This window comes from Scyliorhinus canicula, chromosome 2, assembly GCF_902713615.1.
Source record: "Scyliorhinus canicula chromosome 2, sScyCan1.1, whole genome shotgun sequence".
Lineage (NCBI taxonomy): Eukaryota > Metazoa > Chordata > Chondrichthyes > Carcharhiniformes > Scyliorhinidae > Scyliorhinus > Scyliorhinus canicula.
Genome location: NC_052147.1, coordinates 36,488,170 through 36,500,903, shown reverse-complemented (window position 1 = coordinate 36,500,903; position 12,734 = coordinate 36,488,170). Strand labels below are relative to the sequence as shown.

The 12,734-nt window shown below is 44.6% G+C and overlaps 1 protein-coding gene across 5 annotated transcripts in view; it reads right to left on the bottom strand.

Annotated features, from left to right (window-relative positions):
* LOC119952464 (TOG array regulator of axonemal microtubules protein 1) overlaps nt 1-12,734 on the bottom strand; it is a 173,248-nt gene that overhangs the window by 119,516 nt on the left and 40,998 nt on the right. For all 5 annotated transcript variants that reach the window (XM_038776256.1, XM_038776270.1, XM_038776264.1 and 2 more), the window contains exon 2: nt 5,372-5,516. In XM_038776256.1, the coding sequence (XP_038632184.1) occupies nt 5,372-5,516 (145 nt within the window). The remainder of the gene's footprint in view (nt 1-5,371; nt 5,517-12,734) is intronic.

Here is a 12,734-nt window from a genome sequence, read left to right as displayed (position 1 = left end):
TGTCCTGTGACTGTACCCACATGTTCCGAATTCCCCAGCCAGAGGAAACTACCCCTTCAGTGTCTCTACTTTCAAGCCTCTTCAGAATCTGCATGGATTTCCTTCGGGTGCTCCGGTTTCCTCCCGCGGTCCAAACATGTACAGGTTAGCTGGATTGGCCATGAAAAATTGCCCTTAGATGTGCCATTCTTTCTCAAGCTTTTTGCAATTGTCGGCGAAATTATCATGAAAAATAGGCGGGTTGATGCACCATAGTCCTAGTGCCATCTTGACCAGCTCCTGACACCATGTCTGTTGTATGGTTGTGTGTGATTGAGGACACAGGTAATAGCTGAAACAGCTTCTTACTTTAGTACTCTATTACTCTTACATGCTGTGGCTGCAGCCATGCAATATTGCACTTTCAGCAGCCTTCCTCACATCCTGTATCACTATCGGTGCACATGTTGCTTTTCAACATGTAGATGATTGGACATTCAACAGTCTGTATATTTTTCGTAAGAACCAGTAGAGCAGGGGAGGGGTAGGGAATCGCACGGGAGCCAACAAGACCATAGAGAGCAGACAGAAATGAGAGGGGAGGAAACAGGGGTTGGGGGGGGGGGGGGGGGGGGGGGGGGGGGAGAACCAGAGGAAACAAGGGAGAGGCCGGAAAGCGGGCAAAACAAAGACCAGAGGGCGCAAGAAAAGGCCACACGAAAGACTACCCTCAAAAGCAGGCTGAAAACAGGGAGAGATGAGGGAAGAAAAAGGGAGGGGAGGCCAAGTTGTAGGAAGGGGGAGGAAGGAGAAGGAGGACACTACCCACACATAAGCACCGGACAACTACCCCCGGTGAAGTAAAGGGCCAGAAAGGGCCCTGAATTAGCAAAAGAATGGAGGCGGGAAGGGGTTATACCTAAAGAACAACTTGTTCAAGATAGATGCAACGGTTCCAATTTACGAGTGTACACTGTATAAAATTAAAAACTTTAATATAATTTTTTTTAAAAAAAGTATCTTTTTCATAAGAACACGTTTCATTCTTGCTTGCCATAATAGTTTTTATATCAACTTTGAAGTAATCGGTGCCAACAGCATTTTGCATTTTGTCTAAATTGAGCATATACAACCAATATCCAGAGAATAAAAGATGTATGGGACTTTGGAAGGCCAAAACAATACGTGCTCCGGTGATGTCACAAATCACAATAATAAAGCTTTGGCCTCTTCAACCTTTGCCACAACATTTTTATGATTACCACAACTTCTTGCACCAATAAAATAATGGTCAAATAATCTTACAGCTGTTAATTTTGCAGTATAACCTAATGAACTGGGTTGCTGGTTTTAACTAATTTTAGGATGGCTCCAAATATTTAGACAAATTACAGAATTTTCCTGGTTTAAAAACATTAACCTACAATAAAACAGACCCTTTTCCTATATGACAGGATTCAAAATAAAATTGGTAACAAATTGGTCATACCAAGAAACAAATTTGAAGCATACTAAAATGAAGCTTCAACTACAATGCAATAATATCCAAGTTTAGAAAACAGCTCAGGGAGCCAAGATTTTATTTCTGTGATGTGTGACCTCACTTGAATACAACAATTTTATTGTTTTGGCTTTCCAAAATCTCTCACATCTCTTGCTCTCTGCATATTAGTTGCACATTTACATTTTAGACAAAATGTAAAACACTTTGCGCACTATCATGCTACAAAGCACATAAACAGTGATTAAATCATATTAATAATAATCGCTTATTGTCACAAGTAGGCTTCAATGAAGTTACTGTGAAAAGCCCCTAGTCACCATATTCTGGCGCCTGTTCGGGGAGGCTGGTACGGGAATTGCACCCACGCTGCTGGCCTTGTTCTGCATTACAAGCCAGTTGTTTAGCCCACTGTGCTAAACCAGCCCCAAGAGCTGTATGCAAGAGCCCAAGTTTTCCCTCAGGAAAATCACTGCCACTGTACAAAATAAAACTTATTTCCAGTTTGTTTTGGTTCATTTGCAGAAATAAATTTCATATCCTATTACCTCTTGCAGCACAGAAAAAAACAAAACCATTAATGTTTTATTGTGTCAGTTTGGCTTTGTGGTACAAGCTGAGTCATAAGCCCATTGGTCAAAAGCAACAGGGAAGAAATGAGCATGGTCCATAATGGCGGTACTGTAATATGAATCGAAGTTCAAGCACTGAAAATTCTGCTCAATTGATCTTTCACTCCTATAAACTGAACCAATAGTAAAAAGGTTTCTGTAGCAACAATCACAGGTCCCTTGGCCAAACAAAATGTTTCCATAGCAAAACCAAAGCTGCAGAGCTTTAAATTTACTGCTTTCATTATGTAAATCAAGGTCAGAGAAAATACCTTTGGAATTTATTCAACTATTCTATGTTTTGTCCTGCAATATTTCTAAGTAACTTCGCCTGTTTACTTAATCCAGTTGAACATTTTTCAGTCTGCTAAAAAGTCAGGGTAAGAAAAAGAATGCGCCTCAGGATACCAATACAATATTTTGTGTCTAATTGATCTTCAGCCTTTTATCTGGGATTTCATTCAGCATTAGGATATTAAACTCATGTCATCAATTTTGCCCTCAGCTTTCATATAACAGAATTGAACAAACAATGTTTAGGAGAAAGAGACAGCTTTAAAAAAAAACTACCTGCTGTTTAGCTCAAGATCATCATTTTAACCAACTTTTATATTGCCCAGCTAAATGTTATTTTATTAAAGCTCCACTGTACTTTCAACATTATTTTTACCATGGGCCAGCCATTTACAAGAGTATATCGTGCAGTAAGTCACCAAATGTAATTTGTTTGGTCTTAAAGGTGTCAGCAACAGTAGCAAAGTTGCATTTCATACCCAATCACATAGGAGATGGAGGACCATCTCCTTAGACCGCTGCAGCTAGTAGGGCAACAGTGGTCCCAATGGCATTATGAAGAGACTACAGGATACTTCAGTCTGGATACTTGAAATATGATGACGTGTGAGACTTAAGAGATGTTGACATTCAGATATTGCTGCTATTGCCAGTATTGTGATGGAGAGCCATAGAGGAGGGTGATGCTATTGAAGTAACCTTGATGAATTATTGCTGTGCATACAGTGCAACCACCGTATACTTTTGCAGAGTCTATGGGCTGGAGGTGATTCAGCAAACTGCTTTGTCCGGTGGGTTTGAATTGTGGGTGTTGTTATGGCTGCACCCATCCTGATGAATGAGGAGCATTCCATAACACTCCTGGCTTGAATACTGTAGACGATAGATGGAGAAGTCAAAAGGTGAGCACCTAATCACAGAGTACCCTCTACCCGAATGTTGTAGTCATATTCTGCACAGCACCAGGGACCCGGGTTCGATTCCCAGCTTGGGTCGGAGTCTGCACGTTCTCCCGTGTCTACATGGGTTTCCTCCAGGTGCTCCGGTTTCCTCACAAAAGTCCCGAAATAAGTGCTTGGTCTTAGGTGAATTGGATATTCTGAATTCTCCCTCAGTCTACCTGAACTGGCGCTGTAGTGTGGCGACTAGGGGATTTTCACAGTAACTTCATTGCAGTGTTAATGTAAGCATACTTGTGACACTAATAAAGATCACTATTATTCAGAGCCTGCAGTAGGTTAGGATGAGCTGCTTAATTATGGGGAGAACTGTGAAAGGAAATTAACACTTTAGACTCAGTCAACTGCATCACACCTGACCTTACAAAGGAAACGTTATTGATAAAACAAATGAAGAGAATTGAACCAAGGGGACTTCGCTGCAGCACAGCCTTGAGGTTGCAATGATCGCTGTCTGTCTGTGCTGATCATGTTCCTTTGCATTGTGTGTGTTGTCAGCCACTGAAGGGTTTCCTTTTGATCTCCACTGAGCTCATTTTGGCTAGGGCTCCTTGATATGATACTCGGTTAAATGTTGTCTTGATAACAACAGTACCTGCTGCCAGCTCCCCTCTGGCATTAGCCTTTTGCATCCCTATGTGGATCATGGGCATAATGAGGTCTGAATAACTTTGAGCCTTGGTGAGGTTACGAGTGAGAGTTGCAGCTTAGGGGGGCAGCACGGTAGCATTGTGGATAGCACAATCGCTTCACAGCTCCAGGGTCCCAGGTTCGATTCCGACTTGGGTCACTGGCTGTGCGGAGTCTGCACATCCTCCCCGTGTGCGCGTGGGTTTCCTCCGGGTGCTCCGGTTTCCTCCCACAGTCCAAAGTTGTGCAGGTTAGGTGGATCGGCCATGATAAATTGCCCTTAGTGTCCAAAATTGCCCTTAGTGTTGGGTGGGGTTACTGGTTATTTGGTTACTGGGCCAAATGGCCTCCTTCTGCACTGTAAATTCTATGATTCTATGATTCTTAGGACCACTACTGGCATCCCTTTTTTAAAAAAAATTCCAATTAAGAGGCAATTTAGCATGACCAATCCACCTCATAATTGAAGGTTCTTTTGTTTTTCTGCCTCCGTAGATAGTTCAGGCAGTCCCCTCCCCTATTGGCCCCCCTCCACCAACACCCCGACTCCTTCCCTCCCCACCACCCTCCTTTCCCCTCTCTCTCCACCCCCCCCTTTCTTTCCCTTCTGTTGGTACAGAGGCAAGGGTATCTTGTCTCTCCAGCGTAAAGTTTAGTGCTTGTACCGTTTGTTTTTTGTACAACTGTGTCGTGCACTGTTTTAATAATCAGAGTATCCTACCCCCCTCCCCATATGTTGGTACTGAGGGGAGGTACCCTGTTTCTCTAACGCAAAATTAGTGTTTGAACCATTTGGCCTTGTATAAATTCTTTACTGTTTTAATAAAAAGGTATGGGCAATCCACCTCGGCTGTACATCTTTGGGTTGTGGGGGTGAGACACATCCACACAGACACGGGGAGAATGTGCAAACTCCACACGGAGAGTGAACAGGGGCCAGGATCGAACCTTCCATCATATTTCTGACTTGTGCCTTGTAGATCACTTGCATTATTATAAAGCACATGGAAATTATTCAATACCCAAATATGTTCTATTTCAGACCAATTTCCACTACGCATGGTCGCCTAGTTTTTATATATGTTGCTCAACAGCCTAATTTTGCTGAAGCATGTTCCAAGCTACATCTTCTATGGCCTAGGAACCCTAAAGATAATTACTAGACAAATAAGATTGGTAGTAACAATATAACAAGGTAGTATTTCATGCATGGCTATTTTGAGAATTCTTGCAATTATTCAGGAAGGCAGTTGATTGGTGGATAAAGAAGCTGCATTATGAATGTAGAGACGGCAAGTAATAAAATCAAATAGCATGGAAACAATGAGCCAGGAAATAAAACAAATGTCCCCATGTGATTTTAGTACAATGCCAGAAAATCTCAAACAACATCTTACCTGAGTTTGTCAGATTAGCTAAGTTGTTCTCAAGATTTGTACTGCTGACATTAGGCTTTCTGGTAAAAAACACATTCTCAGTGGCTTGCAACATTTGACTGGTCCTTATTTTTGGAGACAGCTGAACATCATTGTATGATTGAACCTACAAGGAAAAAAGTTACAATGTTAAATTTGTTGCAAAGACAATCCAAAGATAGGAATTTTCAGATCAATCTTTTTAGCCAGCCTCAGAAAAAACTTGTAACCTTTGAAGACCATACAATATATATTCCAATACTCAACTGAAATTGAATATTAAGTAACATCTGACTCAGTTCCTAGATTGACAAGTGCATTGGCCTGGAATTTGCTGCTGCCATGACTGTGAAACTGTTGATGCTCGTCATTATTGTATCACAGCAGCAAGTTCGGACATCCACAGTTAAACACAGAAATTTGGAAGCTGTCAGTAGCTTTCGTCCACTCCATGGGGTGTACTGTTGCAATTATTAGGCATGAGAGTGAGGTGGATTGAATTATTATCACTGCCCCCCTCTTCCACCCGTGACAGTGGTAATTTTAATTTCTAATTTAATTTGTTTACTTTGTACTCATTCCCTTGTTGAAATGGGCCATAGGATGTTTCCCAAACCCTGGTTAATTGGAATGTTAAGAGTAACTCCACAGCAACTTTAAGGTGAAACAAAACTAGAATTTATTAGCACATTCAAAATCTGAAGAGATGGATTGTGACATACATTTACACTTGCAAGCATACAAGGTGAAAGGCAGAGAGAGAGAAAGTTACAGAGTGTGAGTTACCAGGAAAAAAAATCAAAGCTATTGCTATTAATTCACGTGAGTAGAGTTCAGTGAAGTAAGTCAATATCTAATTAAGGTTCTTTTAGGGGGCTTTGTCTGGCAGAATTCCTGATCTTTGTCCTAGGAACCTGGTTGAAGCGGTTGAAGATGTAGCAACGTATTCTTGCATTCTGGGAAGTAATTCAGTCTGTAGGAAATATACAGGATTCTTTCTGGAGATCTGATTTTAAGAGAAATGGAGGTCTGGGGCAGGCTGCCAGCCTGAAGTTCAGTTTCTCTTCTCAAGTTAAACTGTAACTGAAGGCAGAATCCAAAAACTCTTAACAAAACAATTCAAACAACTCATGTCTCGGCCATGTCGCAGGGTGGTTTTAGGTTGAGCCATACACCCTCATTAAACCAATTGGATTTTGAGCAGAAGTGCAAACCACGAGCACAGTGTTGGAGACGAGGAGTCTCAATCGCTCTGTTTTGTCCAGAGTTGGTTGGTACAGATGTCTCATCATAGAATCATAAAATCGCTACAGTGCAGAAGGCCATTCGGCTGATCGAGTCTACACCAACTCTTGGGAAAAGCAGCCTACATCGGCCCACTCCCAACCCTAAGCCCATAACCTCAGTTAAGCTGCACATCTTTGAACACTAAGAGACAATTTGGCATGGCCAATCCACCTAACCTGCACATTTTTACACTGTGGGAGGAAAACGGAGCACCCGAGGAAACTCACACAAACATGGGGAGAATGTGCAAACTCCACACAGTCACCCAAGGTTGGAATCAAACCCAGGTCCCTGGTGCTGGAATGTTCATACAATGCAAGGGATGTCATATTCCACGATGTTGATAATTAGCCTAGTCCATTTTTAAAAACACAATTTAAACAAGAGAATATGGATGAGAAACCATTATTTTCACGCATTCTGATCATGACATAACCAACACAGATGCAAAAAACACAGAATCAACGATTGAAGGTGAACTTCAATGTTTTATGCCCTATTGCCACTGTAAAAGTCTTGTTGGATGAGGTGTAACAGTTATTAATAGTGGACTAAGCCAACATCTCTGGCCTCAAACTAATTTTATATAAGTCTTATTCCATATTTTCTCACGATTCCAATCTTTATTTTGCTTTCTGTAAAATGATTACAAGTGAATAACAATTCAGCTTTTTACTTCCTGGTTTGTTCTGAGGAATTGTTCACTGCTCAGCCTGCTAGCTGGTTTTACTGCTGCTGACTGCCACAGATCCCCTACAGATGGCGCCAGATTGAAAGTCATGCCAGAATAGCAAAAATCCGTGCTCCCACAAAATCTTTGCACAGTTTCCAATTCAGTGGTGAACGCCTTCCTTCATCACAAACTTAATGCCCTGTATTTTGTGATTATTGTAAAAGCATTGCAGTTACATCATATTAAGCTTTTCCCCTCTAAATCACTGCAATACTTTCTCCAAATGAACATGTTGGGAGGTATTTTCCACGGTAGTGGAGGTGTGCCACCATTGGCCGGTAGGGGGATTTTCTGGCCCTGCCAACGTCAACTGGGTTTCCCGTTGAATACGCCCCTCACCACTGTTAAACCTGTGGTGGGGGTGCGCCATCGGGGTGACTGGAAGATCCAGCCAGGGTGGATGGCCCGAAAGTTCCACCCGTTATTTACTTTAAGAAAACCAAAACACGTGTAATCACTAGATTTTAAATCTTCAATTATACTAATGAAGAAATATAGTGCCTTTTAGTCAAAAGGTTTTCTTAGCAGTGAGCCAAAAAAAATTCTGATTCTAATTTGATCTGCTAGAAAGATAAAAGACAAACAAAATCTTGTGTTGGTGCCTTGGACAACATTTTTCAATATTATGTTTTAGGAAACATACAAATTAGGAGTAAGCCATTGGTCCTTCGAGGCTGCTGTGCAATTCAATAAGATCATGGCTGATCTGATTGTTGCCGTAACTCCTTTCCTTCATAACCACTGTACCATTTAACAACCTTGTCAATCAGGAATCTGATTCAGCCTTCAAAATATTCAATGACGGGGAACTTCCGGTATCGACATGTAGGAGGAGGTCGCATGTTGGGTAGCTCCCGCCAGAGTCCGTGGTTTTAGGCCCTGTTCACCCGATTTCCGGAGCGAATTTGTAAGCAAACTCATCCCAGTTGAGACTTGGTTATTAAAGGATGTCCAAGAACCAAACAAAGAATATTGGGAAGAAAGGTGCCAACGCTAGTCCGCTGGCAGAGTCAAGCACAATGCACAGTGCAAGCTCACCAAGTGGGGCCACTCCTATTAAGGTGGAAACAGTGGCGGAGATTATGGCAGCTGAACGCAAATGGCACTTTGAATGACAAGGGAGATGCTGGAGACTCTGAAGCAGTCGTTGGACGACTCACTAGCCCCAATAAAGGAGATACTTGAAGGAAGTTAGAGACGGTGTGAGACCATGGCAAGGTGTTGAAGGGGATGTTGGAAGCACTGTCAAGGCACAGTGACAAGCTTGCCTCGTTGGAAGCAGAGTTGAAGGTGGAGGACAGGGATAAGGGTTTGAGAGCGAAGGTCGAGGACATGGAAAGTAGGTCACGGCGGCAGAACCCAAGGATCGTGGGGCTCCCTGAGGGGGTGGAGGGCCCGAGGCTGACAGAGTACTCTTTGATGATTCGATGATGTTTCCAAAGTTGGTAAGGGAGGAGGACAACATCCCCACCCCCTCCCTCACTCCATCCACTTTGTGTTGGATAGGGCCCACAGGTAGCTCTGGCCGAAACCACAAGCCAATGAACCACCAAGAGCTGTGATGGTCTGTGTCACAGCTATCAGATGAAGGAGAAGGTTCCGAGATGGGCCAAGCAGAATCAAGTGGCGAGAAGGCGTGCAGCAACACTTTACAAGAACAGAGTGCATTTTGGAGTGGTCAACCCAGCAAAATTGAGGGTAACGTTTAAGTCCAGGGATCACTTCCTTGACACAACAGAGGAGGCGGAGGCATTCATGAAGGCTGAGGGATTTGGACTGAACTGAGAATGGTGGAAGAGGAACTTTGCTGTTGTGGTTGGGATGGGTCTGTTTGGGGAAATTGTCGTAATAGGTCTTTTAATAATATATATTTATTCGGTTTTTAACATTTTATACATAAAACAACAAACAAAACAAGAATAACAACACCCCCCACTCTACCAACTAACATCCCAATAGCTCAAAAAATAGCTGCCCCCCAATACCTATCCTCACTCCCCCAAGTAGCAGTCACCAACTCTTTAAAATTAAGAATAAACAGACCCCAATCTTTTGTGGAACCCTCAATCGTCCCCCTCAAGGTAAGCTCAACTGTCTCCAAATACAGGAACTCCATCAGGTCCCCAAGCCATACTGAGGCATTGGGTGGAAATGCTGACTTCCGCCCCAACAGGACTGAAACATCTGCCCCACTCCCGTCTGCAGCTCTGAAGTCCGACATCCAAATCTGGCTCCCAGGGGACTAGGCTCCAAATCCAAGTGCAAGATCAACGACATGGTGCTGAAAAAAGACCCCCAAAATGTCTCCAACTTTGGACAGACCCAAAATATATGTACATGGCTGGCTGGACCTCTCCCACACCGCTCCAAGTGTCATCCACCTCCTCAAACAACCAGCTCATCCTCAACCTCGTCAGGTGCGCCCTCTGCACCACTTTCAACTGTATTAACCCCAGCCTCATACACGAGATTGGGTCATTCACCCTCTGGAACACATCACACATTAACCCCTCCTCAGCTCCCACCCACAGCTCCTCCTCCCACTTGGCCTTAACCCCCTCCAGCGACACCATATTCACCTCCAAAATCATCCCATAAATCGTCAAGATGACTCCCCCCACCCCTTGTCATCACCGACAACACCCCCTCCAACAACGAGGTGGGAGGTATCACCAGAAATGACAGGAAAGCGTTCCTTGCAAAGCTCCGCACCTGCATATATCTAAAGGCCTCCCCTCGCGGAATCCCAAACTTCTCCATCAACTCATCCAAACTCACAAACTGCCCTTCCAAACATAAATCCATTTCCATCACCCCCCGCGCCTCCTATCCCCAAAACCTAGCATCCAGTCTCACCGGTTCAAACACATGACTCTCGAACCTGCATCAGCTTCAACACCACCACCCCCCAACTTAAAACGCTGATGAAATTGCCTCAAATCTTCAACGTGGCTATCACCACCGGGCTACTCATGTATTTCCCAGGGGCAAACGGGAGCAGCACCGTTGCCAGCGCTCGCAACCCTGTCCACCTGCAAGAGCCTGCCTAATTCTCACCTACATTGCCTCTGGTTCCCTACTCCAGCTCCACACCTTCTCAGCATTTGAAGCTCAATGGCAATACATCAGATTCGGAAGTGCGAAACTCCTCGACTGTCACTCTCTCTGAAGCACCATCTTCCGAATCCTCGTCACCTTACTCGTCAATACAAATGACAAAATCAACTGTTCCACCCCCAAAAAGACTGGCAACCACTGGAATAAAAACAAAAACCGGGCAAGATATTCATCTGTACCGTCTGCTAATGATAGGGGAGACTGTCCCACCTCAACAAATCTACCTTGACCCTACCCTCCAAGTTTGTAAAATTCAATTTCAGTCCCGAGCCACCTGCACCCCAGGTACCCGAATGGTACACAAAATGGCAATTCCCCTGAGCCAGCTCCCGCACCGGAAGAGCAAAACAAAAAGCACTCGCTTTTATCCAAATTCAATTTGTATCCCAAAAAGCCCCAAATCGCCTGAGAAGCCCCATTATGTCCCACATCATGGGACCCGAGTTGAAATATACAACAAAACGTCGTCAGCATGCAGGGACACCCTATGCTCCACCGCCAACCCCCTTCACTAATGCCCTCCATTTATCCAAGCTCCTCAGAGCAATGGCCATGGGCTCTATCGCTAGCGCAAACAAAAGGGGGACATGGGGCACCCCTGTCTCAATCCCCTCTGCAGCTGAAAATAACCTGTGTTCACCTCATTTATATGCCAGGGTCCCAGATTTGCTTCCCGGCTTGGGTCACTGAGTGTGCGGAGTCTGCACATTCTCCCCGTGTCTGCGTGGGTTTCCTCCGGGTGCTCTCATTTCCTCCCACAAGTCGTGCTGTTAGGGAATTTGGACATTCTGAATTCTCCCACTGTGTACCCGAACAGGCGGCGGAATGTGGCAACTACGGGCTTTTCACAGTAACTTCATTGAAGTGTTAATGTAAGCCCACTTGTGACAATAAAGATTATTATTCTGAACACTCGCCTTTGGTTCCTTATATAAAATTGTGACCCACGCCATAAACTTAGGCCCAATCCCAAACCACTCCAACACCACAAACAAATAACTCCACTTGATCATGCCTTCTCCACATCCAAGGCCACCACCACCTCCAGCTCCCTCCCTTCTGTTGGGGAGAGCACCACATTTAACAAGCACCACCATTTGAGGACAACAACCTGCCCGTTGCAAACCCTGTCTGATCCTCCCCAATCACCTACGGAGGGCACTCCTCCAACCTCAATGATCGTTCTTATAAAAGTTCCCCCCAAAATTGGGTGAAAAGTACCAAAAACACGAAAGCTCTAGCGGGAGCCACCAAACGTTCAACCTCCATCTACATGTCGCCACCGGACGTTCCTGTTACAATAGGTTGTGTGTTTTCTTTTGTTTATTTTTTTCTGGTGCCCCTTATTCTCTCTGTACAGAGCTATTGTCATTTGCAATTATGTTTGGGATTTGTTCTTTTTGTTTTGAATGCTTCTCTCCTTTACTTGAGGTTCCATAGGTTTGTGAGGGCACATGGACACGGAGGGGATTAGCAGTTGCTGGGGTGGAGTAGGAGGCGGGGGAGTTTTGATACTTTGAGGTGGATGGGTTGGGTGTGGGGGTTTCATTTATTGTTTGTTGTTCACCTGGGAGGGGGGTACTGTGCTAGCAACCTGGAGTTCGCTAGTGAACGGGAGGTAAGGTGGGGGGGGGAGGGGCTGTGGCCTGCTGAACCAGTTTTGGCAAGTTTTGGCGTGTCTCAGTGGCGTGAATGGTGGGGGAAAGGGGATAGCAGAGAAAGGTGCCGTTCCAACAGAAAGTGGTTGGGGATTTCTGGGTAAGGGGACAGGTGGGATAGTTTGCTAATGGTGACTAGGGGTTGTTATTTGTCCCATCTGAATGGGTGGGGCTGGGTGCCATCTTGGGTGGGCTCTGGTTTTCGAAGTTAGGTGTGGGGATGGGAGCATCCTTTGTGGTGGTGATGGCTAAGTTGAGGAGGGGCTGGGAGACCCCCAATCTGTTTGGTGACATGGCCTGGTAAAATGGGGGTGAATTTTTGCTAACTTGAAGATTCTGACGGCCAGCGTGGTGCTGTTGCAGGAGACCCACTTGTGGGTGAAGGAGCAGGTAAGGCTCCGTAAGGGTTGGGTAGGTCAGGTGTTCCACTCGGGTTTTGATTGTAAGGCCTAGGGGGGGTAGCAATCCTGATTAACAAAAGAGTTCTGTTTCAGATGGAGAAGGTGGTGGCAGATCAGGGAGGCAGGTAGGTCATGGTCATGGGATTGTT